The 27618-nt window shown below is 28.8% G+C and overlaps 4 protein-coding genes across 13 annotated transcripts; 1 reads left to right on the top strand and 3 right to left on the bottom strand.

Moving 5' to 3' along the window:
• Nucleotides 1-200: 200 nt before the first annotated feature.
• On the bottom strand, nucleotides 201-10291 carry LOC126835475 (general vesicular transport factor p115). The gene is made up of 14 exons (XM_050568097.1): nucleotides 10067-10291; nucleotides 9771-9999; nucleotides 8565-8733; nucleotides 7353-7449; nucleotides 7007-7208; nucleotides 6620-6944; nucleotides 6391-6545; nucleotides 6113-6315; nucleotides 5930-6052; nucleotides 5624-5734; nucleotides 5337-5517; nucleotides 5057-5256; nucleotides 4875-4979; nucleotides 201-599 (listed from the first exon to the last, which is right to left on the bottom strand). Exons 1-14 carry the CDS (start codon nucleotides 10142-10144, stop codon nucleotides 384-386), a joined length of 2394 nt encoding a protein of 797 aa, XP_050424054.1. The 5' UTR covers nucleotides 10145-10291; the 3' UTR covers nucleotides 201-383.
• A 213-nt stretch (nucleotides 10292-10504) lies between these two features.
• Nucleotides 10505-14156, top strand: LOC126835476 (transcription initiation factor TFIID subunit 8-like). Of its 2 annotated transcripts, XM_050568098.1 has the most exons (5): nucleotides 10588-10609; nucleotides 11136-11279; nucleotides 13052-13344; nucleotides 13507-13657; nucleotides 13718-14156. In XM_050568098.1, exons 1-5 carry the CDS (start codon nucleotides 10603-10605, stop codon nucleotides 13996-13998), a joined length of 876 nt encoding a protein of 291 aa, XP_050424055.1. In that variant the 5' UTR covers nucleotides 10588-10602; the 3' UTR covers nucleotides 13999-14156. The 2 variants fall into 2 exon arrangements, with proteins under 2 accessions (XP_050424056.1, XP_050424055.1); XM_050568099.1 differs by lacking the exon at nucleotides 11136-11279 and having other exon boundaries at nucleotides 10505-10609.
• Nucleotides 14157-16173: 2017 nt separating this feature from the next.
• On the bottom strand, nucleotides 16174-17400 carry LOC126835580 (probable 28S ribosomal protein S26, mitochondrial). Of its 2 annotated transcripts, XM_050568254.1 has the most exons (4): nucleotides 17273-17400; nucleotides 16918-17143; nucleotides 16585-16846; nucleotides 16174-16509 (listed from the first exon to the last, which is right to left on the bottom strand). In XM_050568254.1, the coding sequence occupies exons 2-4, from the start codon at nucleotides 17136-17138 to the stop codon at nucleotides 16321-16323; spliced, it is 672 nt and encodes a 223-aa protein (XP_050424211.1). In that variant the 5' UTR covers nucleotides 17139-17143; nucleotides 17273-17400; the 3' UTR covers nucleotides 16174-16320. The 2 variants fall into 2 exon arrangements, with proteins under 2 accessions (XP_050424211.1, XP_050424210.1); XM_050568253.1 differs by lacking the exon at nucleotides 17273-17400 and having other exon boundaries at nucleotides 16918-17266.
• Nucleotides 17401-18493: 1093 nt separating this feature from the next.
• Nucleotides 18494-27416, bottom strand: LOC126835348 (cyclin-L2). 8 transcript variants are annotated; one of them, XM_050567861.1, is made up of 9 exons: nucleotides 25355-25476; nucleotides 22649-23112; nucleotides 22511-22561; nucleotides 21751-21802; nucleotides 21412-21660; nucleotides 21160-21353; nucleotides 20920-21015; nucleotides 20087-20239; nucleotides 18655-18910 (listed from the first exon to the last, which is right to left on the bottom strand). In XM_050567861.1, the coding sequence occupies exons 2-9, from the start codon at nucleotides 22819-22821 to the stop codon at nucleotides 18787-18789; spliced, it is 1092 nt and encodes a 363-aa protein (XP_050423818.1). In that variant the 5' UTR covers nucleotides 22822-23112; nucleotides 25355-25476; the 3' UTR covers nucleotides 18655-18786. The 8 variants fall into 8 exon arrangements, with proteins under 8 accessions (XP_050423813.1, XP_050423818.1, XP_050423819.1 ...); XM_050567862.1 differs by having other exon boundaries at nucleotides 21412-21802; nucleotides 22649-22783; nucleotides 22856-23112; XM_050567863.1 differs by having other exon boundaries at nucleotides 21412-21802; nucleotides 22649-22771; nucleotides 22856-23112.
• Nucleotides 27417-27618: the final 202 nt, after the last annotated feature.

Here is a 27618-nt window from a genome sequence, read left to right as displayed (position 1 = left end):
CCTAAAGTATATATACGAAGCCGTTTTTGTAATTAAATTCAATTGGCGATCCGTGAAGTTGCGGCAGTGCAGTGGTACGTTACGCGCGTTTGGTAATTGGCGAACGCAAACGGAAACGTTCAATAAAAATTCAACAACAAAAAAATAAATAAATAGCAATAAAATAATATATAAGTAAATCTGAAAAAAAAACAAAAAAATTCTTCTTAAAATACCTTTAACGCAATAAAGAAATCGTTAAAAATGTATAAATAAATATCGAAGCCTAAAATCTGTATCAAAGTATTAAAAAAAAAATTACCAGTATAAAGATACAGTTCTTGGTTCTTTTTATAATACATTATAAAAAAACAACGAAGGTTGAAACGGACAATATTATTCTTTTACACGTTTAAGTCGTTTCTGAACAATTTGGCTAGGTGCTGTAGTTGTAATTGTTGTTGCTGGTCCGGCTGTTGTTCATCTTGCTGTTGTTGTTGTTTTGATTGGTCTTGTTGCTGTTGGTACATGTCACCGTTTTCATACTGTTGTAATTGCGGTTGCTGCGGATCATTGTTTTGTGGTACATACGCCATTTCCGGTTGAGGATTAGGATCATTCTGAAAAAAGATAATTACCATTAAACAAATTACTTGGCACCATCGGTTACAGACACACATTTCTGTGACCACAAGTCAAGTAGTCATAACTTCAAAATTATGTATTTCTTATTAAAAATGGTCGTTTTGTTAAACAAACAAAAAAACACCTTATTTTGAAGATAACACTAATTACCAGGGGACTATGCCCTCAGACAATCCCTAACAGCACCGAAAAGTTAGAAGTTAACGAGAAGTTTCCATTACGCATAGTTGGAAGTACCCTATTAAACTAATAAATAGTAAACGAATGCCTTTCTGTTTGATGCTAGTAAGAAAAGGCAACTTCTTATTAGCGTAGCGTTTCTGTTTTTTAGTAACTTAACACAATCCAAATTATTTATTTTTTAATAAAATTTTTTCATTTGTTAATTAAAAATTAGGAAGTAAAAAAAATAGTAAATAAAAACGCTACATCACAATGTGTATTATTATTATAATGTGTAATCACCTATATATTTAGAAAATTTGGTAAATTTTCCTTTAGGAGCGACTGTGAGTCTGACAAATAAAAAAAAACAACAATTAAGGAACCTTCATTAGTTATTATTTTATTTATAAGTATAAACTATAATTTAAGCTCTAAATTGAAATTTTGCGAAAGATACTTTACTCCTTAAGAAATGGGTGTTGTGGCGGCGTCCTCTTAAGGTATTATGATGAAGTCATTTTTAAAATAAAACTTAAACGGCTGATTTGTATATGTCTATAATATTATAGAAGATATATAATTACTAAGTACTGCTGCCAGAAATGTATTTAGGAGGGGCAGTAGTTAGAGCCTAAGGGAAAATATATAATTTTACAACGGTCGACCGTTTGGATGCCCCCTTATTATTGTATTTAAAAAAAATTATTTTCTTCCCCCCCCCCTTGCTACGATTTACGAAACTTTACGTATAAATAATATGTAAACATGTTATATACATAATAACATTTTATGAGTGTATAATTAAAAAAATAAATTATTTGTACTTGTACGTTATTAAGTATTATGGCAGCAATGTAATTGAACATCCATTTATACGTGGTTGTAATAGTTATATGTATAAGGGTTTTTAGGACATTATTTTGTTGTTTTTTATCATCGTATAAAAAAGATGCAAAAACACGGACATAATTATTGTTAACTATATTTTAAAATAAAACTACTAAAGATTTTCAGCCGTAGTGTGAGCTTGTCAGAAAAGTAGTATATTAGTAATAATTATACAAATTTCATAATAATTTATTATTTTTAAATTGTGTTTTACAAATGTCAATCGAAGTCCGAATGTGAAAAATTGAGTGTTCTCTCTATTACGCTTGCGCCTAAATATTATACATATTAAGTACAAAGTAGGTAATTAAAAAAACAAAAAAAAAATTTTTGTTGGCGAAGGGTACGAAGTAGGAGTGGTTAGTCGTCGACACAAAGGGATTAAAAGCGAAATAAAAAAATCCATATATAGGTGGATTAAGTCGGATCTACACCTGGACTATTTCCAACTCTCCCCTCTGAAAAGCAGATCATTCAGTATCCCTATAACAACCTTCGAACGTAATCACATCACGACAGTCCTTGTGCGTGCTTGTCAAAGAGATATAACGAGTGAGAGAATAAACTATTGTCGACAACAACACAATATTCGCATAATAATGAGAGCTCATGGACAAAACCAACGCACATATTACCTACTGAAAAGAGTTAATATATTATCATACTGGAACGCACATAAGATTAATTATTATACTATAAAATTATATAAATAATACAATTCCGTGATACGTAATTCTGTTTGACCATTAAAGTTGTTTTCAAATAGTAGCTCGATGTTTTAAAAAAGCACTTTAAATGCATATCTACTCGGCAAAACTCGTAATTATTATCCGAGAAAAAATAATTATAAAAAAACAACTGTTTTAGTCAGACCCGCTCCAGGATTGAAATTCGGGCATTGGTACATCGTACAAAAGACATATTTAAGTTAAACCTTAAAAAATACCCACCGAGCGAGTGGTTTTAAATATTCATACTAGGAAATGCGGTCGCGTATGAAGTGTAATTATATTTTGTTACTTATATAATGACTTAAATATGTTTTCGACTTATATTATATTGTCATTTTAGTTATTCTTGTTGTAATCAATTTTTTTAAATAATATTACAAAATATTTCATCCGTGTTAAATATTTTATTTACAGATTTTATGTACTAACTACTGTGTAAATATTTAATTATGCAACAGTAAACGTTCGAACAAAAAATTTGTTTTATAGCTGTATATACTAAAACTTTAATGTAAGTATTACATCGTTACACGGTAGATGAGTTGACCCGCAAACCGAAACTCAATTTTAAATGTCTTGCCGTATTTTCCAGTAAAATACGGTAATTGACATAGATGAAAAAGGCACACTTAAATTTTTATTTATTATTATTGAAATTCTTCTTTAAGTACTTAAATGTTTATTATAAAGATTGGGCATTTCATTTGAAGAGATTTGTATTTTTTTAATTTCAATTCCTGATGGGAATCGCTTGTTGTCTAAGAATATTTTGAAAGTATAATTCAACTTACTAGAAAAACAACATTTAAAACGCTTATATCTTGTACAACGCGTATCTAAACTAACTTGGTTTTCTGTTTGTTTTCGCTTAGGCATACTTAAAAAAACGGCCTTAAAGGTCCACCTTTAATTAATGTTTCTTTAGATATTATATCCTGACATAAATTAAATCCTAACCCTGAGTAATTACTCCCCGTCCCGAACAAGAGAATCATTTTTTCATTAATTATTTTATACTGCTATATAATAATAAAAGTCATTACACTTATTGAACAAACACCGTTAGCATTTAGATGTGCACTTGTTCATATTAGGATCACGAGCTCACGCGACGGTCGTAAAAATATTTAATTACTATAACAGTCTGAAACATTATCACACCAAGTGAATACAACAATCGGCATGATTTAGAGAATTACATTAACCAGTATTATTCTATTTGAAACCCTTTATATATTAAAACGAAATGTTTATAGTTTCGAGAATAACGTTCCATGTTTTATTTAACATTATAAACTACTTGTGTTATACTTATACATGGGAAACAACAAACTACTTTTCAAAATCTTACTTAAGAATCGTAATTTAAATAGATGTATGACCTACACTAGAAAAAATACAATGTACTAACGAATAACTGCAAAATCATTAACAATAAAATAATAATAGCTTTTATTAAAATAAAATGTATACACATTTTATGCGTTTATATTTTTTGATAGCAATTTTTAAAACTTAAATGGTAACGTATATAAGTTATAAGAGTTTTAAAATTGGGATGGGAGGGGAAGTGCGGTTGGAAAATGCGCGCAGATAAAAATAATACTACACTCCACCTTTCCTCCTGCCTTAAACTTGAAACTTCAAAAACTTAAAAAATAGTTATCCGAAACTGGTTATCGACCAGTCAAAATTTTTAGTACATTATTCTCAATTTAAAAAGTTAATAAAATATATACGTTAGGTACCATTTAAGTTTCAAAAGTTGCTATCAAAAAAACTAAGTTGGGAGGGGGGTAAAAACAAAAAAAATATTTAAAAATTGAGATCACATTGTATAAAACAATATGAAAAAAAAATTGTAATTTCTTATTAAACCCTATGAGATATCAAGTGGCTCATGATAAAAAAATCACCCTGTAGACTTCTGACGCATGTCCTACATGAAATGTGCCAGCCTGGTATCAAGAGAATGTAAAAATTACATTTTTTGAATTGGAACCTTCTTTAAAAATGGTAGATGAAAATTATCGTTTATGACGACTAATAAAGTAATCAAATGTTGACAATTATTCTTGTTTAAGAAGAGGAAAACTTGCTACAGGGCTTATAGACTTTGATTTTGTAGTATATTACTTAAGAAACAAAAATGACTGGTTAAAAACATTAATAAAAAATATTCATATATCCACTCTTATTACAGCATAAATTTAATTTTTTAAATCTAATTATAAGTTAAAATTCTATTTTAATTATCCATCTTGTAAAATATTATTTTATAAGATGGATAAAACAGTAAAAAAACCTTACGTCAACATCGGTTTATAGACTATAAACATTTTTATTAGTTGAAATGCTTGCCTTTTCATGAACTACTTAGAAGTAAAATTTGAAATATAAAGGAATCAACAAGTACTGTAAAATATATACAAACATGATATTTTTTACTATTAACACTCCACTCACCCAAATTCCGTGCATTTCAAGTAGTCGTCTGTAAGATTCCAGTTCGTTCTCCTTCTGCTGGTAAGCATGCATTAAAGCAATGTGATTCTCTTGAATTTTAAACAACTATGAAAACCACATCTTAATAAAATATGGTATTGCTAGGTTTTTTTGGGAATATACTAAAACTTTTAGGTTCTCACCTCTGCTTTTAACCGATCCGTGTCGTCTCTAAAATCATTGGCTAACCTACATAGTTCTTCAATCCTATTGGTTTTTTCCGCCAATTCGGTTTTCAAACTTTCCACAGTAACATTGAGCTCTTCAATTTGCTTTAGGTTCACAAAAGATTTTTCGTGTTCTTCTTGTTCGGGTTGTGTATTTAACGTTCTCATCACCATTCCTTAAATAATAAAACATAATTTTTTTAGTTGAAATTGAATAAGATATACTATTATAGTAGGATCACGCCCATCTACAAACCTTCCAACATTTTGAACAATTTACAAAACTCGTAGTCCAAGAGCAGACCGGTGTGATCATTTGCTGTAGGTTGAGGGTGTTTGCTGGCTTTGGTGTAAGATTCATTTCTAGACACATCGTTAAGTTTGTCCACGAACGTTTCAATACCAATTCGTTTGGTAACCAAGTGTCTTAGGTTGTCCTACAAAGTACCATAATAAATAGTTTGGACAAACCGGGTAAATGACTTTTAGCGACAAACAGCGACTACAACAAGTACACAAAATAGTTTTAAACTAAGCAATTACTTTTTTGAAGTTATCCACAGTTTCCGGATTGAACGCTAAACATAAACCCATGATGAAAGTACTCAAACCACTAACAATTTCCTCAGTTTCTTCATTTTCCAATCGGTTAGCCTGAAATTCAAAGGTAACAATGTCATTTCTTTGACCATTAAAAGATAACTGATAAATCTGCAAATGTGTATGTCAGAAACATAAGTCCAATTAGTCATTAACACTATACTCAATTTAACAAGAGAACAATACTACACAGACCTGTTCTCCCATGGAATATAGTTTAGTTTTTTATTATAAGTACAAGTAACTAACCTGAGTGATAAAATATGGAATACCATTATTAATTTTTAGAAAATGTCCAATAGCTAGAGAACAATGTGAAAACCATGTTGACAAAAACATTAAATATCCAATTTTGCTTTGTGCATTATCAGTCTGAAAATAAAAGAAACACAGATAATTTTACATTAAATAAAATAATATAAGCTAACTAACTGATTGTATAGAAATCATAATCTGTTGCAACAAAGTAGGTGGATTTTCATGTTGAGAGGCTAACATGACATTGACTAATTTTTCTTTTCCATCTGGGTTTTCGATAAGAGCGTGTGACAGTGCTACTGATGAAAACCAAATGCCCAGTGGCTCCTTACAAAACAAACCTTGGCACAAAAGTTGACTAGCACAAGTTTCAGCAACTATATTAATATATGAATAGTTAACAATTAACAAAAAACATTTATATACACATATATTATCTTAGTTTTAATTACCTTCTTTTTCAGTAGGTAGTAATTTGTTTACTATTTTCATTTTGCCAATATCGTTTTTGTATAAGTAACATTGGAAACAATACAAGACAGCACAGCGCATATCAAATGGTTGTTTATCGTTCAACATTGACCACAACAATAATACAAGAACTTCTCTATTAAATAAAAATGTTTAGAAAGAGAAGAATTTAATTAAAGTTTAATATTGAAATAATTGTTTGAAATATACTTAGATGGTAAACTGTTAGACTTCACTGCTTCAAAATATGATTGATTATCATTGTTTCCACGAATAAGCTCGGCCACAGTAATTATAGCTTCTGTTAAAGGATTTTTGGGTACTCCATTGGCTATTAGTAAATCACACATAGCTTTTAAAATTCCTGATGTATTCATAGCTTGCTGGCATGACGAAGTTGCTTGAGCTGGATTAGTAGGGGAAATAAGCGTACGAATTACTTGAAGAACAGAGTGAACATTATTTACTCTTTGAAATGGCCATTCATCATCAGCTGGCAAATGTAATAAAGGTAGAAGTCTTGAAATAAAATTACCTAGATAAAAATTATAAACAAATTATTATAAATATTTTATCTGTTTATACTGGACTCCAAACCTTCTTTAAAGAAATTTTGGGTAGAAATATTATTTTTCAACAATGATAACATAAAATTAAGACAGTCTTGAACAACTATTCCTCCTTCAGCATTGCCTTCTTCATTAATGACATCAAAAAGGCGATCAAAGGCATTTTCAAATGCTAGTATCTTTTGTATATTTGCATTACTTTTAGTTAGTAATGTTAGTAAAAGTACTGACTAAAACATTACAATAAAAATTATTAAGTTCTGTACAAAATAACCTAAATAATATGTAAGCATAACATATTTAATTGACTCAATATAAAATATTTAAAATTTATTAAAACAGCAATATTTTTTGACAACATTCAAAATACTTACATTATTTCGAATAACTTCTCGGCTATCGCTCAACATGTCAATTAGCTTAGAAACTCCCATAGGACTGACCAAAATTATTTCTTGTACATCTTTAGATCTATATTTAATCAAAATAGGATTTAAAATATTTATAATATTAATGCTACTAAAATATTCATAACCAGAGCTTTATATACAACCCAAGACCCCACTTTTTATCGCTTCCCAATAAGTCGTATTACGGTCATAATTTGAGACTCAAAGCCATATAGGGTACTTGCTTCTCTTCAAATACAGTGCAGTTTATTAGCATATTTTAAGACTAAATATTCAAAAACCAATGGTTAAAATATGTTTTATGCAATGTTTAAATCAATTTAGCTTAGTACAAACTTGTAACTTTAAAAAATTTGTTTGACTAGTAAAAGTAAACTGTTTTGCCTAATTTAAATGAAATATTTCACATTTAAAATCTGAGCGCAGGTCAAGTTCTAGCAATGCCAGTGTATCTTTACACGAACCAATACACCCGGTATTTCTAACTTTCATATCTCTGTTACTTCTTAAGATGGGCTTTTAAAATTTGAAACCTAAATTAAGCTTAAATAGTTTAGGACACTGTCAAAAATTGAAGCCTTAATTATTTAGCCGTTTTAAAATGGGAGAATTTGAAAATTTGCATTTTTGTTACTGACTGACTGACTGACTCATCATCAAAATTATAAGACACTTCCCGTATAGGTAGAAACGTGAAATTTGGCACAAAGGTGGTTCTTATAGTGTAAGTAAAGGGGAAAATCTGAAAATTGCAATTTTCTCAAAATTAATGCGTTAGGTGGGGATTAATGACCTTCGCCGCGCTACAGCCGGATCAGGGCGCTGTTGATGCCCACGTCTCTAGTCAGTAGTCAGCCATCATTTGGTCGTAGTGTGTGTCTTTGTTAATTTGTGTTCACATCTATGGCAGTGTTCTTTGTTCTTGTTACGTTTGTCACGTGGTTTATAATAAAGTGTAACTGTACACCTAAACGTTTAGGTTTCGTTTATACGTTTATAGTACTAAACTAGATTCATAAGGTTTTTTTAAAAAATATTATATAATAGTTTAAGGAATGTAGTAGATTAAAAAAATTATCTTAAAAAGTACATAACCTATATTCATAATTTATTGCCCATTAATAATTTTATCATTCAGTAATAACAGTTAAAGATTTAAACTAAAATTTAACTTACTTATTAGTGAGTAACAATAACAACAACTGGATTGCTGGCCACCGTACATGAAAATCAAATTCTTCTAAATAATCCAAAATTAATCCAACATTTTCCTGCTTTTTTATAAATATTTCTGTAAAACGTTCTCCTAACTTATGGGAATCTTTAGCAGTGACATCGGGTATCTCTACAAAATAAAATTCAGTGACAAGAAAAATTTTTAAAATAAACCAATAATAAAATCATGTTCTACAGTACTCTAGCTAAATATTCAATTTTATTTTATTAAAAAAAACAATTTAAAATAAAAAATGTATAATAGACAATTATAGTTGAAACTAAAAATGACAATTTTTTTAGAATAATTATAGCTAATCTAAAAACATTAAATAGCTGATTTTTAAGGATGAATAACAGTCCGACTAGAGCCAGAATAACTTTAAAAGATGTATTAATCTTTCACCTAAAGAACTAGTATAATTCAGAAATTACATTTTTGAATTTGAGACCAATACAGGAACAAATCTAGATAAACTCCCAAGTAATTTTTTCTATGCTAAAAGTATGGTGTTTTCAGATTTTTCTGGTCACACTTGTTTTTTGAGTTATAGCTGAAAAAACTCATTGCGCCAAGCTGCATTCATTAACTATTTAGTAGCAGAGACCTATAGCGGTCGGGACACAATAAGGATCATGTGCGCGATCTTTAGTATAATAGATTCCCTAAATCTGTGGTACTCTCGGGTGGAAGCTTTCGCCCTGGTCCTGAAACCCAAAAGAAAAATTGCTTTCCTACTAATCTGATATTGCTTTGCAAGCAGACACTGTCCTAATGAATCTTAACTAAACCCATCCTTTCCAATTCAAGCACTAACTATAAAAGTAAAGGTAAACACGATGCAGTCGGTGAATAGAACTAATAGAATAAAAGTTTTACATAGTACAAAAAAAATGACAATGATAGGCAGGGGAATCGAAAATTTTCAGCGCACGTACATATTTATATTAGTAGCACATTTAACAGTTTGTTAAATTGTTTTTTTGGTCACAACTCAAAAGTGTGATAAGAAATCCGAAAACACCAATGACTGGTGCAAAAAAACATATTTTGAAGGGGTAATAAAAATTTTGGGAGTTAAATAAATTTATCCCTAAATATGAATTAAGCAGACGATATTCAAATTCAGTTATCATAATTAAAATAAAAAATATCTTTAAAAATACCTTCTTCTTCATATATTTCATTATTCATAACAATTTTTAATGTGTCCAAAACATAACTAGCAATTTCAGCATCAGCCCGGTCTTGTTGTAAAACTTGGCATAGAGCATCCATTCCTTTAGCACCCACTTCAATACGATATTTCCGAGATAAAGCTTTGAGTGCTCTGCACGCATCACGTCTGTCTGCTAACAATGTTGAATACTGGACACGTTCAACTAGTCGTTCAACCTACAAGTAAATCAACCTACAATTTAATCTTATGATTAATATAAGGTAGATCAATATAACAGCATACAATATCAGCACCAGATGGCTGTTCATCTACTACAGGCGTGCCTAGCACAGATTTTAATCCGCTTTTGAAATATTCCATGTATAAATCACTTAATTTATTTTAAAAAAAAGTCACCGAATGACAAAAAAATTAAAATATACCTAATGTACTATATTGAATTTTGTTTTGTTGTCAGTTGTATATCAAACTAAATTACAGATTAGACTGTACACATTTAATCTGTAATTAAACCACCGATAATGTTATCATGGACACGTGCGTATCAACCATAGACCTATAAAGATAGGTCGATGGTATCAACCATTGAGTAATTACTCTATGCTACTAACACAAACCGTTAAAAATAAAAATAATGGATAACAATTTATAAAAACATGGATATGACATTTCCAATTGAGACCACTATATTTTTGCGGTCCCGAATTTATAAGAAATAATTAAGGCCGTTTATTTACAGCACGGTTGTAGATAGACTGGTTGCGTATCGAGCTATGAAAAACATAGATTTTTTGATAAGTCATGTCGATATAACTGGAATGCGAGGTAAATGTAATTCGAAGCAATAATTAAAAATGAAACTTAGATGTAACTGTAAATCGTGACATAAAAAAAAATAGCGACAACATATTTTCGTAGTAAATGTATTCGTGTCAATTGTCGTCGAAGCAATTGTCATTCGTAACAAAAGTGTCGGTGTAACATCACATCGTAGCACGCAACATTCGTGGTAACTGTGTTATCCCGTTGTTGATGATTATGTTCATAAACTCTTGTTCCTGTATAAGCGGTATAAGCGTGGTATAATAATGTACTTTAATTATTATTTATTATCAATACACTTGCTTGTTAAGAGTTTGCAAATGACATAATAATAATATATTATGTACAGATCATAAGATATTTTGTACAATAATTTACTCAGTACTTTTCAGTCAAGGGTCAACTTAGTGATAGTAATTAATTACTAATTACGTTATATTTTTAATACGTATTATTATTTACATTTTATTTGATTTGCTATTATTAAAAATTATTATTATAATATTATTTATTAAAATTCAAATTTAAGTAAATAGTTCATACTTTGTAACAATGGATAAAAGTATGGAGAGGAAGTTCTTGAAAACAGTTATAGCTGGAATATTATTAGAGACCGGCTTTCATGTTGCAGAGCCTGCTGTTTTAGAAACACTCGTTGAAATGTTATTTAGTTGTAAGTTTAGTTTTTTTAGTTATTTATTAAATATGGAACAAACCGACTTACCACCCCAGACCCGAATTTTGATTTTTTTTAAATCTATTTGTTTTTTAATGCTGTAAACGATGGTGCAAAAATAAAATTGCTTAGTTTTGAAGTTTTTGCTACTTGAACTATCATTGCGGCGCGACCTATTGTGGATGCAGGCTCTGGAAGCCGTGGAAGGACCACGAAAGGCAGGGACCGAGTCCTGTCAGCAGCTATTGAATTTTAGGAGTTTTGCCTAATTCAGACTTTGGATTCGTAATTAGCATAAAAAACACCATTATATAGGAAATAAAAAATCGCAAACTATAAACAAATTCCACAAACTACTGTTTTTGCGATTCACGTCCTTGACTGCTGCATGATGGTGGACGGCATGGGTGGCTCGCGCAATAATAATTTTCTTAGTTGAAGTAGCTGTAACTTCAATACTAAGCGTTTATGCAATTTTTTTTCGCACCATCGTTTTCAGCATTTTAGAACAATTCGAGAAATTAAATTAAACCCCCAGAGGAAAAAATAGCTCACCTAAAGCGAATAGAAAAACCTAACCTATTACAGTTTTTGAAGCGGTAAGCAACCTAACAAGACCTAACCTAGTTGTTAATTGATAACAAATTTATAACATAGTACTCCTTATGAAACTGATACAGCTCTAAATAGAAAAAACATTGTATTGTTAATTTGTGCTTACTTACATTTTGGGATAGAGGTGACATCTTAAGAAAACGTTATACCCTTTAAAAATAATCGTAAAAAAAGGGGTTTACGGTAAAGCGTTTAGGTCAAAGCGAATTGGTCATAGAATAAAAATGTTGGTACCGTTAAAAACAGGAGAACTTTAACTAGATTCTCTCGTCGGTTTTTATAGAAAACTTTAATTTACCTTTAAATATAAACACTTAAAAAAGTTATAACAATGTCAGAATTAAAATATAAATTGGTTGGGTTAATAATATCAAAAAAAGCCGAAAAGAGAACCTAGATTAAGTTCTTATTATTTTAAATATGTAAAAAAAAATGTCTTATGTACTGTATTCTGACATAGCTATAAAAAAAAATATCTTTCCATGTAAGTGAATATGTTTCTTTATTAGTTATTTCTAGTAAAAAAAGTAATAAGTATAAATGTATATATAGTGTCTAATACTTTTGTAAATAAACATAATATTAAAACGTTTTTTTTTATAATGTTTGCATAAGGACCTAAAACCGATTTGACTCATGGAGTTAAAATCATCTAAACCAATTTAAAAAGTCTTGTTATTTAGTGATTACATAGCTTTAGGTGATTTGAATTATGCTAAATATGTTTAAATAAGCATGTAAACCAAAGTATTTGATATAAATGACAACTCAATTTTCATGGCTTAATTACTTTACCTCAACACAGCTATAGATTATTGGTTTAAATATTATGTAAATACATCAATCATAAAGACATATTATAGTAGTTATTTTGTTATCAAATAATAACGGGTCAACTTAGTTAAAAAAAAAAATAATATTCAAGGATTGTTGATGGTAGACATTTAGCATAATATGTAGAATTTTCAATTAATAATGTGTACCTCCTACTTATAACACCTATAGTTTTAAGATTTTCAACTAGGTATTACTGATTTTTTAATAATAACCAATGATTTCATTTTTATAAAGCTAAGTAGGTGTTGATTGATTAATATCAGTTATTTGAATTACATTAAATAATTAATTTAATTAATTTTTTTCTTAATTTATAGTGTTATCTCAAATGGGAAATAGTAGCCGTCGATATGCTGAAGTAGCTGGCCGTCTTGAACCACTGGGTGCTGATGTGATGATGGGCTTAATTGACATGGGTATATTTAAAAATGTATCAAGTCTTATTAGTTATGCCAAGCGGTCAAATCGAGCAGTTCTCCCAAGTCCTGCACCTTCAGTACAACCAAGACAGACTAGTAACTTGCAAGCCGGATCAAAATTACCACATCCATCTTACATGCCTAGTCATATGCCTGCATTTCCTGATCCTCATGCATATATTAGAACACCAGTATGTTATTTAAATATTTTCTTTAAGAAAAGAAATGATAATCTTGTAATTAAGACATCTTCTAATGCACCTTTCTAATTTTTTAGTTGTAAATGCTTAGAAGTGTTTTAACATTTTTGTTCTTAATTGACATCGTTAACTTTGTTTAACTTATATTTACAGACCCATAAACAACCAGTCACTGAATATGAAGCCATTCGTGAAAAATCAGCGATTCAAAAACATGAACTAGAAAAATCGCTAGTTAAATTCTTAATAAAAACTGGTCCAACAGAGAGTTTATTTTTGAATCAAGAAAATGATTGTTTTCCACGTAAGAACAAAATTTTACCTATTTAGATTTAATTAATTTTAATAAGTAGAAATATTTCAGTAATAGCTAACAAACCTCAGCAACCAGCTTATTTATCAGCTCTATTACCAAGCGATCAAGTATTTGATGAAGACCTTGATGAGGACAATGATATCATACCAAGAACTAACAAAGAAGTAAAGGTAACAATAAAAAAAGAAGTCAAGATTAAAGAAGAATTTGATGAAAACGACTATCAAGAAAATGAAGAAGAAAACAATATTGACGAATCTGAAGTAAAGCAGGAAGAACTTATTGACAACCCATTCTTAAGACCAGTCAAGTACCCGTTAACTTCATGAAATTGATGTATATGAATTTTTATAGCCTAATATTGGTCCAATTAAAGTTATTAAACATAGAGTTTGTTACTTCAATAGGGGATAAGTCAATATGTGACTTATCAGACCATACATGTTTTTTTTAATGTACAAATTAAGTAAATTTTCTAAAGCTAAAATGTTGCTTGGAACTTATTTAAATGTATTATAAGACTGATGTTTTATTTAAAATATACTAAAAATATGATAACAAGTGAAAGATTGCAAATATAGTAACACAATAAAACTTATAATAATAATAAATAAACAAAATGTAGAAGCTACGTAGTCATGAAAAATTAATTATATACTGTAAATTTCGGTAAATATTGACATTCAACATTCAAACGAAAGTTGCCCATGTCCACTAACAAGTTCTTTGTAAAGTATTACTCTAAATATATTATTAAATTGAAAAAAAGGCCAGTGCAGTGGGGACGGGGAGGTCTCGGGTTTACAGGAATTAGTACAATTGAAAGTATAAAATTACGTTCATATAAAAGCTTAGATGCGAATCAGTAGTTAGTATTTTCAAACCAGTACAGTCTAAACCAGCAATTTAAGAAAGTATTAAAGTGTGGTGCAGTGTTTACAAATCAGCATGAAAGCGTTTATTTAAAAGTGATTTTATCACTTTTATTTATAATAATTCCTATAGATCTGTGACCTCTACGTCTCCACTATGCTTTGATACCATTATGCCATGACCCTACTGTACTGGCTTACTCGGATAATTTCACATTAAGTTACAATAATTAAAATAATTTACATTACAAATACATATACATATATACAGTACGAGACAAAAAACAAGAATACAAGATATTTTTTAATTAAATAAAGTTTGAAATTTCAGTTATTTCCACAAACCGGATAACCTATTGTATTTCATCATAGTGGGAGTCCAGTGATACTGATGCCTAGTCTATCGCGCGTCTCCTTGTATTTTCTGCACTCAGTTAGGATGTGCTTGACTGTCAAGGGACAACCACAGGTATCGCATATCAGGGGTGTTTTTTTTCTTCATTAGGTAGCTGTGTGTTAATTTAGTATGCTCAACTCTTAATCGGTTTAAAATTACCTCATTTTTTCTAGACATTGGGAGATTTACCCAAGGATAAATATTCGGTTTTATTTCTTTGAGTTGACAATTGTAATTTAACCAGTCTATTCCACTCTTGGTAGCAAAAAACCTGGATTGCTTTTTCCATATCACATTGGGAGATAACGTTGAAGATTTCACAATTTGAATGAGGTTTTATTTTAAGTTTAAAACAATTATCGTAACTTAACTGGCTGTTAAAAAAAAAGTTTGCTTTCATTTGAAAAATATAAAGTTGACTTCAATATAAAAGGGTGTCGGTGAACTGGTATTTTTATAAAACAATTTTAATGGTTTTTAGTCCTATGATTGATGATTCACTTTCAGTTTTAATAATTTCAGTAAACATGTGACCTCCCCGTCTCCATTATACCCCGACCCCACTGTACTAGTTTTTTTATTGTTAATTTTTTTTAAAAATGTAAACGGTCTTCTACAAATTCTGAGGACAAAAAAAATAACAACGCAGAACCCTAATAAAAAATTAGGAATTTTACAACCCTTTTAAATGTATTAATAAAATCCCATATTAACGTATTACGTTTTGAAATTAAAAACATGATTTTCTTGGAATGTTAAAAAATTGACATTAATCTTTTTTCCCCGCAGACTTTCATATAGATAGTCTGCTTATTTGTTGAAAAATTAACTACATTTTACTCATCTAACTAAGCCAAGTCCAAACGTTCAATTAACAATGAATACGACTGAAAAATAAACATCTATTCTTAAACAGTTGAACAACAAAGTTAACTATAATATATCGTCATGCGAGTTCTATAACCTCCTAATTCAGTTTTTTGAGCGATCGAATGGACATCATACCATTGTGATCGCAGTATTGAAAATGTGAGAAAAACCAACACAAAGACAAGGTATTTCCTAATGAAATTAATCAGTTTTTTTGTTGGAAAAATTGAGTTAGGTGGTGTTAGTTCTCACATGACAATATACTACCATGGTTTGATCAATTACCAGTTGGTTGAGTGTATATATATATATATATATATATTGTTTTGTAGTCATGGTGTTAAAATACTTTATTATTATTAAGATTTTTCAAGATTCACATTTGATAATTTTATTTAACAAAAACCAAAACATTTTATTATGACATAAAAAATATATTTTGAACAAATATCTAGAAACTTAATAACTTATACAAGTTGTACAGTTTTTTTCTACAAAAAATCTTATAAGTATCAATTATTAATTGTTTGAACTCTTAATTTTTTATTATTATTTTCTACTTCCTGATCATTTGGTTTACTCATGCCTCGGTAAATATTACCTCTCAAATCTATTGCATAATTGTGATCAACCACATTGTCTAAGGCCTTTTCAATGGCCTCATCAATATTATCAATAGTAATAAAGTTCTTAGATTTCTCCTAAAACAAAATCATTGACAATCAGTTGTTAGATGAATACAAATTAAATGTAAATATATTATACATCATACATACCTTTTCTAATTTAACAATGTTTTCAATTTCTTCCAATTTTTTTCTTTTTTCTTCTTCATTTTCTATTAAATGCGTCATAATATCATTTCGTAAAACTTCCTTATTTCTCGCTAATCTTTGATCCCTTGATATGGCTATTTCAGCATTCCAATTTTCATTGATACTCAAACATTTTGCCCATTGTTCTTCATCCTTTTTTGCTATTTCTTGGAGTACTTTATAACCGGTATCTGTTTTTTCTAACTCTTCTTCTAGCTGCTTTCTAACAATAATATATAATAATATACAAAAATAATTTAGGACAGTGCAAAAATTATCATCAACTATTCTTACTTTATTGATTTCATACATGTTCTATACATTGTAAAAAGATTAAATAGTTCATTTCTCTCTTCAATAGAAACCTGGGGTCGTTTAGGAACTCGAAATATCTTACTCGGAGCTATAGGTAACCACCTGGGTTTACGTGTATATCTCACTGGCTGTTGATGAATCGTTTTAGTTTTGTTTAGCAAATGGCTAAACAGCAATTCACTTTTCCACAAGTTTTGCATACTTACTAGAAAGTATAATGCATGAATAAAAATCAAACTACAAAGTCAAGAACAATAAATACACTTCACAGTTAAATTAAAACCGAGAACAGTTATATTTTATTTTTAAAGAATACAGCTTATAATTATACTACCTCGGCTTTTTGTTTTAATTAATTATAAATTATAATATAAAATTTGTATTTTTGAACAAAATAATATGTAAAATACCGACAGTGGACTATCTGATACAAAATTAAAATTCTAATAACATTTAACTGATAACATGCCTATCATGGAAAATCACAGAATTAAACAATATAACCACAGTTTGAGTGTAATTGTGGTTAATGTCTTTGGTATCGCTTATCACCACAGCACATATTTTCGATGAAAAATTTTGTTTTCAACGGGTACGTAAAAATTACCAAATATTATGTTGATTAACTCAAAATTTCAATGTTGATGAACTGTCATGTTTAAAGTATAAAAAAGTGGTCCATGGGGGGGGGGGTATATATCCTCCACTGAGTTTGGTAATGATGTTCAATAACGCCTGAAAGTTGATAATTGACAGATGAGATATTTAGTCGTGATTATTATTTTTAGAATTGGAACCACTTTAACTTTACAACTCCAAGTCTTGATCATATATAAAATTTTCTATACTATACTAATAACGTATTAGGTAATTAATACACAATAATTTGGCACATATTGTACGCTGTTCATAGATCAGAACAATCAGCCAAATATTAATCAACTCTCAAGTACAATTTTAAGAGGGTGCATGGGGATCAGATTACGATTCAGTTCGTCCCAGGCATAATTTTACGATACCGGGCCCAACATTTGTTAGATTCTATAATCAAAATCCAGGCTAGTACTAATTATTTATAGCATATAAACAAGTTAAGCTGGTCACTTGCGAGTGTAGACCTCTACTACTTATATTGGATTTAACGATCTCTAAATGATCTATAATAATACGATTATTTTATGTTTACTAATTAGTTCTGAAAGATCAAAGTTAGAATTGAATGATTAATACATATGTATACTAATAAGGAACACTACTAATATTGAAAAAAATTTAAAAATGATGAACCTTAATTGATTTTTTATACTTTTGACAGAGTATAATAAATTAAAAAAATATGGATCATTAAGTACTATTGATAAAATATGCATCATACATATTACACACAAAATATGAATCAATTTTTTTTTTTGTAATTAATATTTACAATAATACACAATAATTTACAAGTCTCTTATTACTTATGAAAAAAAAAAAATACACAACTTGAACTTATAACTTATTATATACTTATTTATCAAGAAATTGAATATCACAGTTGATTTACAGTTCTATACAGATATAATTTTGAAGATATTACAATTTAATATCTGTGTTTAAACTAAAACAATACAATTGAATAGAATGATTTCTATACAATACACAATTTTCTTAATGTTGATCACTACTGTATGATTTTTATGTACAAGTATTAGAACATAATTGTTTACCCTGTAAGTAAATAGTAAATAAAATATAAAAAAAATGCACCAGGTTTAAAGTACATAATGAGCGACGTATTATATTATGTAACAAAATATACTTAGGTATATTTTAAATTTGAACTAGGCAGAAGCGTAGGTGAAATACTTATTCGTAACTGTAATATTTTTTCCAGTAATTATAACTTCTGGATTTTGATTTATAGTTTTCATCACCACGATAATCCCTGTAGTCCTTATAATCTTTGTAATCTCGGTACGTGGGAACTAATCTGAAAATTCACATTCAAAATTTTTACATTACATATTGCGCTTCAGTAAAAAAAATAATATTTACATAAAATAAGTTACACAATTATAAATAGCTAAGATATCTGTGTTGAAAAGACCTAAGTGACACCATTCTAGAACAATTAACATAAGCGAATAATTATTTAAGTTAAACCTTTAAGGGGGGTTAACAAAAAAACGCATTATTGATTTATATATACCAGCTAATTAATAATATATTTATCTTTGTCCCACAAAATGCCTTTAGTGATGCATTACAAAATTCAGTATGTCTCGCCCATCCTCACACCGCACTTTGCCTAGTACTCCTCCAACGGATGACATCATCTACAATTTTCATTAATAACCGGCCTTGTAGAGGGGGTTTGACGTGTCCAGCAGTGCTAGACGTCTTATTCGAGATGCGTAAAACGCTGCCTTTCTTTTGTGAGACAAAGTATACAAATTGTTTTAAATTGAGTACAACATTTTTTGTTTAAAAACTATACGGAAGTACTATAATACGTACATATTTTAAATATTTGCAATTTATTCAACTACATATATTTGAAAAATTAAAAACCGCATAATACTTATAATTGTCAACAACACATTGAAAATTGAAGTTTTAACTACTTCCACGTGTCCTGTGACACACTCAGGTTGTTATAGATGTTTTTCTTCTTTTTTTTTTGGTATTAATATTTAAACTACATATTTGTCCCATATAATTTTGCTATTACAAACTTATAAACTTATTACCGCACTACCCTAATGTAATAAAGTTTTTAATAATAATAATAAAGTTTTTTTTTAGATTAAATCAGTAACTTCAATGTGAATTTTTTTTTTTTTAAGTGTATCTTGTTAAATTAAAAAATTGTGTTTAGGCTTTTTCTCTACTTAGTATTTTCGTCCATTCACCAAATAAAGAAAAAGCAATTTCATAACAACATAAATACGTATAATAATACAAAAGAAGTAACAAATATACCTTCCTAACAGCTCATACCAAATAAAGTTAGTGAAAAGAAAATTCAGAGGGCATGTTTTCAGATTTATTGATTAGTTAAACATGTTTTCCAACATAAATAGAATCTAAAACTTTTCATTCTTCTTAGTCATCTGATTAATTTAATAATAATTAAGGTAGATAGAAAGTAATGTTTATTACATACTTGTGATTAGAAGATTTATGACGACGATATCCCCCAGAAGAACTTGAAGATCCAGATGATGAACTTGAATATCGTTTATGACTCTTTTGTGATTTTCTTTGGTGTTTATGGGATCGTCTATCTGACGTAGACTTAGATCGAGATCGTTCATGACTATAAATATAAAAAACAAACAATTTTAACAATAACACATACATATTTATAAAGATTTCAAAGGGTAGAATGTAGAAAAAGTAAGAGACATTAGTTCTATTATGATAAATATAATGAAGATAAAAACTATTGTGTTTATAAAAAAAAGTAAATATATGATCAAGAGCTTATAATTTATTATAGCTAAAGTTATGAGCTAATTGTTCAATTTTTGTACTATTTTTAATTTTAAAGATTTATCACACTTATAATAATATAAATTTGTATGTTGGTCTTAAAGGACCAATGTCAATTTGAGGCACTTACTAGTAAGTTCACTTGACATAAAAATTATAACATACTTTATATACACGATAAATTAAAAATAATAGATTATATATGTATAGTTAATAAATTAATCAACATTTGTATGTTTTTGTTAAATAAATAATTTTGAAGTATTTATGTTTTGAAATTGTAAAATATGGATAGAGTGAGGGGCAAAGTCCTCAGCAGAAATGTGACATGGTTAAAATTTTAGCCTTCCCTTCGAACAAGCCTAATTTACGCCTATGCTAAACACTTTAAGTGTTTATGATAAATAACAAAAAATAATTAACGTGAAAAAAAAAGAAGTTTTTTATAATTTAAAGGTTCTTTTTTTAAGATATTAATATTTAAAACTTTTTAATTAAACATACTTGCGCTTTTTTTGTTTTTTAGGGTGTCTAGGGCTTCTACTTCTTGATTTTGATTCTGAAGGTGTTCTACTTCTACTTCTTTTTGTTATTTGTTTTCTATAAAATGAAAAAGCAAAACATAATTAATTCCAAAACATTACTTGTTAATATAATATCATGATTATTTAGTTATTGATATATAAACCTAATAACTATTACACATAAATTACATTACTTAATATTTAACACAACACTATTTACTTGTTATTAAGAGTTGTTGGGCCATTATTTTCTGTACTAGCGACAACTACACCATTGGTTGGAGGTGGAACAATTTCAGGCTGAACTTTTGCAGTTTGTACTAATGCTGCTGCTTTAGCTTTTTCCTTCTCTTTCGCTTGATCATATTCTTTTTTCAATGCCTCTACTTTTCTTTCTAAGTCTTCAGTAATGACCTATAATGAACAAACCTTGTTTGTAAAAGCAATCAAACATATAAAAAATAATACTAACTTTTTGTCTTAAGTATAACTTGAGTATTTTGCGACAGATGTCCTGGATGTCAGGTTCAGTTGCATTAAACAAAGAATACCATGCTGGATTTTTTGGTAAGGGTATTTGTAATTTTCTGGCTGATAAATATATACAGGCACAAGCAATAGTTTCAGGATCATACTGAACAAATACATCAGTTTGCAATGAATCATTCATATAGTTCCAGGACATCTGCATTAATGATTGATGTTTTTCAAATCCCAGGGCCTGTAGATACATGACAATGAGTTTATGCGGGTGTTTTACATGAACACAAAAACCAAGCTCCTTGAGCACACGTCGTTCTGCTTTTATTACCTGCGTCTTTTTTTGAACGTAGTTCTGGTCGAGTACTAGTGGCGTAATTAATCTGTAACAGGGGTGGGGGGCATTTTTGGGGGCTATTTTGGACTAGAGATTATGTTTACTCTATGAGCAGTAACAAGACATAACTAACCACAACTGACCAACTAACTAGTTTTTAGTCCAGTTTCTTTTTAAATACCATAAACTAATTTTATACCTTAATACTTTTATGGTAATATTACCAATTACGTTAAACATAATAACCACAATCTGTTCGGTGAATTTAATTTCAAAACATAACTTTACAGATTAAAAAAAATAAAACATAAATATTTTAAAATTACAAACTAGAAATAATTAATAATATACCAACACTATTCTAAAAATATAGAAATATGTCTAAAATCCAAAAAACAGTAGGTATATGTAAAAAAGTCTTTAAAACATAATTAAATTAGTAAAATCTATCTGTTGGGAGATAAAATGAAATACCCTATTCAATTGAAATAATATAATAAGAACACTTATTTATTGAGTATATATATTATAATCATTTAAAAATGTGTAGTTAAGATAATACTTAATTTTTTGTTGTTAAAATATCAAGTTTGGTTAACGTGTTATGTATTATAACTGCTTTACCTCTTCAAAAAATCTCTAATCCAAAATATTATTGTACAAATATTAAAATTAAAAAACCACATTTTTCAATGCCATGCTTAAGTGATGTATTTCATTTGACGCGCATTTAACATTTAGTAAATTTTAATACTTAGAAAATGATTGTCCGTGTTGTATACTGTTTATAACACTAAATATTGACCTTCAAACAAAAATATTAAAAACAAAATTCACTTCAATCATCCAATTTTATCCAAATCCTTTAAAAGGCCAAGAATTGTGTAGATACCTTGATGATGTAGTAAAGCTACGAGGTGTTGTAAATGATATGTTCACACACTTTGCTATCTTGATTCCGGTGTTTGCCATTATGCATATAACAGTAACCAATTGTCTGTAAATTCTGTGATCGCTTGATACAAAACTTTCATGGTTAAGTACAATCACTAAATTAGAGTACATAATATTGCTATGCACATTGATTTTTATACTATACCTCTTAATTTGACATACTATTTAATTTCTTATTTTTGTCACAGACCCTAACACTCTTATTGGAGGGAAAGCTTTTAACATAGCTTATTTGTATTAACCACGTAATAATTTATTTTTAACATTTTTTTTTTTTTTTTTAAGAGGTCCAGTGTTCTTGACGTGTTGATCATCAATTTCAACGTGATTCCACCACGTTCGCTTTCCTCTCCACAATTCAAACCGAGGGCAACTCACCCGGCGGTCAGCTGTGGAAAGTATCTGCGAAAACGCAAGTTATAAAGTAAATTTACATACTAAATTGTAATTGGTTTAACAATAAATAACCACTGAATTTGTTGCAATAAGACAGTTACTAATAAAAATAACATCTATATACTAGAGTATGTACTATAATATATCACACTACCTCTTCTAACAGTAGTGTAACAACTGACAACTAAATAATAGATATCTCAGATTGACAGTATTAAAATTGTTTGAATAAGTTATTTTATTTATATGAAATCCTAATAAAGAAAAAATGTATTATGTATTATGAAATATAATTATTAATAGCGATATCAAGTATATAAAAATATTTGGATAAGAATGTAATAATGTTTGGACAAACTCTTATTTTATTTGATTGATGAGAAAAAAATAATTTATAAACAATTAAGATATTGAAGACAATGAAAGATATGGTATAGAAGTAAATTTTTAATTTATGAATTATTTCTTAATGAATTAAGTAAATAAGATAACATCAAATTTACTTATAAAAAATATAAATATATTTATAGTTCGGCATTTATATTTTTGGAATTCTTAGTTGTCATTTGTCAGAGGCAATATACCTATGTACAGTCTTTAGTATACTCATGTTTTGTTTATATAATAAAAAGTAATAGTAAAATGAGAACAATAAACTGCAACAAAATCAAAGGAATTTTGTGCACCCTACAGTTATCGCATTAACACAACACATTAACAAAAGTAGTGATATAAATACATTCAATTAAAAAAAATGTAAAAATAATAAGTATAAACAGGATGCCTTTTGCAATAATTGTATTTTATAGTCCCAGAATAATGCTTAGTTTTTTTGTTGCAATTGCTATAGTTAGGCTAATAATAAATACATGAACAATCTGTAGAAATCTTTTAAAAATACAAAACTGATAACAAAATGAATAAAGTTAAATGTCTTAATACATATTTAATATGGATATTAATAATCACTTATGTTCAAGTTTTATGAAAAATATGTTTCTAAGACATAAATATTGATAAAATATATGCAGATACTAAAAACAAAAAATATTTGATAATATTGATACACATGTTAAACAATAAGAAATTGATATTAGATTGAAGAATTGTGATAAGATTAGAAGATTTTAAAAAAATAATACTAATTATAGATTCTACTTTTTAATTTATTTTTATATATTATAGTTTACAGTTGTTGAAATACTGAAAAAATATTTTAATCCATCCTGCATCACACTATTTGTTAAATTATGTATTAAATTATATTTGGAATGTGTACTTTGCGACTGCTGCAGGTAAAGAAAAAGTAAGCCTATTACAACTAGAAATCATTCTAAAACATTTTAACAAATTAAAATTAAAAATAATGAAAATATTACAATTATTTAACACATATATGCATAGGCTGATGCATACATTTTTTTATTAACTGTATAATGTAAAACAAGTAGATTAAAAGGTTTAAGAATCTAAATATAAAACGGAAGGTAGATGTAGTATGTACTATGTAGCTATAACAAGTTTTTTTTATATTAAATAATCTGTTTTCGAAATTTCTTCATTGAAAAAAAAATCTAATAACAAGACTATAAGTCAACACAATATTGTCTTTATATATAAAGGCTATTAAAAGATTTTAGACATTTAATTTTTTTACCATTAAATTAAAGATCCTCATTGAATTGTTTTCTAGAATAATTTTATAACTTTTAGTTATAATATTTTATATAAACTTGTAACCTGTCATCAATTTTTTAATTTTTACTAGTTTTATTAGTTCAAAAATAATAAAAAATATTATAGGTATATATAATATACCATACTACTTTTAATATACTTTGGGTGCTCTTTTTTTTTTACTGGAAATTGAAAAATTTAACTTACCTTAAGTAGAAATTAATGTATCAAAATTTTTATTCTGTTTATATATAAATGAATAAAGTACATATACATTTATATATGTTAACAACTTTAAAATAGTGTAAATGTATCAAATCAGTATCGCTGACATTTAAATAAATACATATGTATTATATATATGTTTAAAATACTAAAAGTTGGACTAGTTGGTTAAAATAAATTTAAATTGTTTATAACAATAATTTTGTAACTAAATCTAGTCCAGACCTAAATAGGTTAATCCGTAAATGTTTATATATGAAACAGAGATCTAGTAAATTAGTCAGTTGTGATTTTTTTTTTTTAATTAGTAGTTTTATATGTAATGTTTTAATAAACTTTAACTTACTTTTGGTTTAAAACTTGGCGAATATGATGAAAAACATTGATAACATCTCGAATACGCCTAGGCGATTCTTCGACTTTAGAAGCTAAGCATGTACATGCCATAGCTGTAATTTCCATTGGGTGACGAACAAATGATTTAGTATAATAAAATCGTTGAAATAGAACCTGACCAGTCGCCATAGCAACCTATAAAAAATAATTCAGATAATTATAAAAATGTATACACTCAATTAAACTTATACAACTTAATATAATACTACGTTGCACAAAAATAAATTAGATACCAAACAGTGACCCTTGATTGACACATTAAATTTGAACAAACTGATAAATTTATTATTTTATACCTAATGTTAATACATTTACAATGATAAAATTTCATTGAGAGGGCGTGATAAATCCCTTTTTCTGAGACTATTATTATATTTGTTATATTTTACACAATCAGGTACATGGGACATGGCTAATGAACATATAACGATTGAACCCGTAGAGGGTTCAATCGTTATATTCTAAATATAGACTAAATTGTCTGTAGAAGACAATTTAGTCGGTCTGACAGACTACCCAACATAATCAGTTGTTGCGTACAGATGATGATGAGCTGCAGTATGACTTCATAAGTTGGTTTTTGCTTTGCTAGTATGCGCGCATCACCAAATATGACTCTCATTTCTTCGAAATAGCAAAACAAATTTACTGTGCAACAGTTGCGCCATTTTTCAGTGTTTCTTAGTATTCAGTTATTACTATCGCCATTGCAAGCAAACTCTTTATCAATCTTAACACATTGTCTGAAGAACAACTGATAAGTCACATCCACCCATCAATAGTACAGACAATCCGATTTAGTCAGTTAGTCAGACGGTAAGATGGCGCCGCCAACTGACAACACCCAAAAGGATTTTAGTCAATATGCCTGTACACATGACCTGATATAAAAACAAACCTGACCATATTATCCTGTCGAAGCGACCAAGTTGTATTGTCTGTGTAGCTCTTTAATAGAAATAATAAATGTGGCTTAAATGCCCTTTACCACCCCACGCCCGAATTTTGTTTTTTCTTTCTTCAATCGATTCGTTTTACAATTCTGAAAACGTTGGTACAAAAAAAATTTGCGGAAACGCTTAGTTTTGAAGTTACAGACGTTTAAAGATCGCCGATATCGACATACGCGCGCGCCCAGTGCCGCACGTCTATCTGGAACCGGCAGGCGTAGGGAGTTGCTTTTTTTAATAATGAGTTTTTTTTAAATTGACGAAATCAGTTACATACACCACCCTCACCCCTCCCAAAAAAGAGTGTCCGGTATAGTAAAGTAGATGAGGGGGCCGCTCGTAATTAGTATAACAAACGCCCACTATGTTGAGAGCAGCGATCGTCGAATGATGTACTCGGTGGCCGCAGGTACGTTTTCGGAATTGAAAAACTAGTCGATTGAAGAAAAAAAACGAAATTCGGGCATGGGGTGGTAAAGTGCATTTGTTCCATAAATGTTAATGTTTATAATAAGCCTAGCACATAGGGAATAAAATGGTTTATGTGTAAATTAGTGCAAAAAACGTAACATCATACTCCAAGTTCAAGGTTAAATAACGATAATGCTGTTTATTAATCTAAATTATAACATACCTGTGGCAATTTAAGTAATATACCAGCAGTTTGGATCCACTCACAACCAACAATTCTCAAGTCAACTTCGGTCTCGAAATCTAAGCCATCAGTCATCGAGGGTGTGGACGTCAACTTTTCTTTAGGCAATAATACGTTACTTAACGTTAACAATACTTTGGTTGTTTGTTTTAATATATGGCGATCGTTGACGTCCATATTAGTTTCCATTATGCACATTACACACTACACGAGTTAAGAAATTAATAATAATTATTCTTCGAGACTTACTGTCAATCTAATGGTAGATTTTAATTAAGATTGGAAAACATTTAACATATCGTTGATAAAAATGAAAGGCGGCAACTGTATTACAATTCGTATTTGCCTTGTTCGACCATACTGTGAAATGTGAACTGTTCCTACACCTCAGTGTATAGTGTAAACAATCAAGATGGCGTTTGGTGGCCAATGACGTTATAATGTGAATACAAGGATAATAGTATTCATGGAAAAAACAATTTGCCGCAAATATAATACGAATTTAAATTATTTTCTTACAACCAATTATTATGTTTTTACAATGAAAATAAACATAATATTTGATAATAAAAGTAAATTTAAAAGTAATACCTACAAAACCACTAACAC

This window comes from Adelges cooleyi, unplaced genomic scaffold, assembly GCF_023614345.1.
Source record: "Adelges cooleyi isolate 19-005CV unplaced genomic scaffold, UGA_ACOO_1.1 ACOO_flye_CR_arks_rails_tigmint_CR_PRNA_23, whole genome shotgun sequence".
In the NCBI taxonomy this organism is placed as follows: domain Eukaryota; kingdom Metazoa; phylum Arthropoda; class Insecta; order Hemiptera; family Adelgidae; genus Adelges; species Adelges cooleyi.
This window is presented reverse-complemented; position numbering and strand designations above follow the sequence as displayed.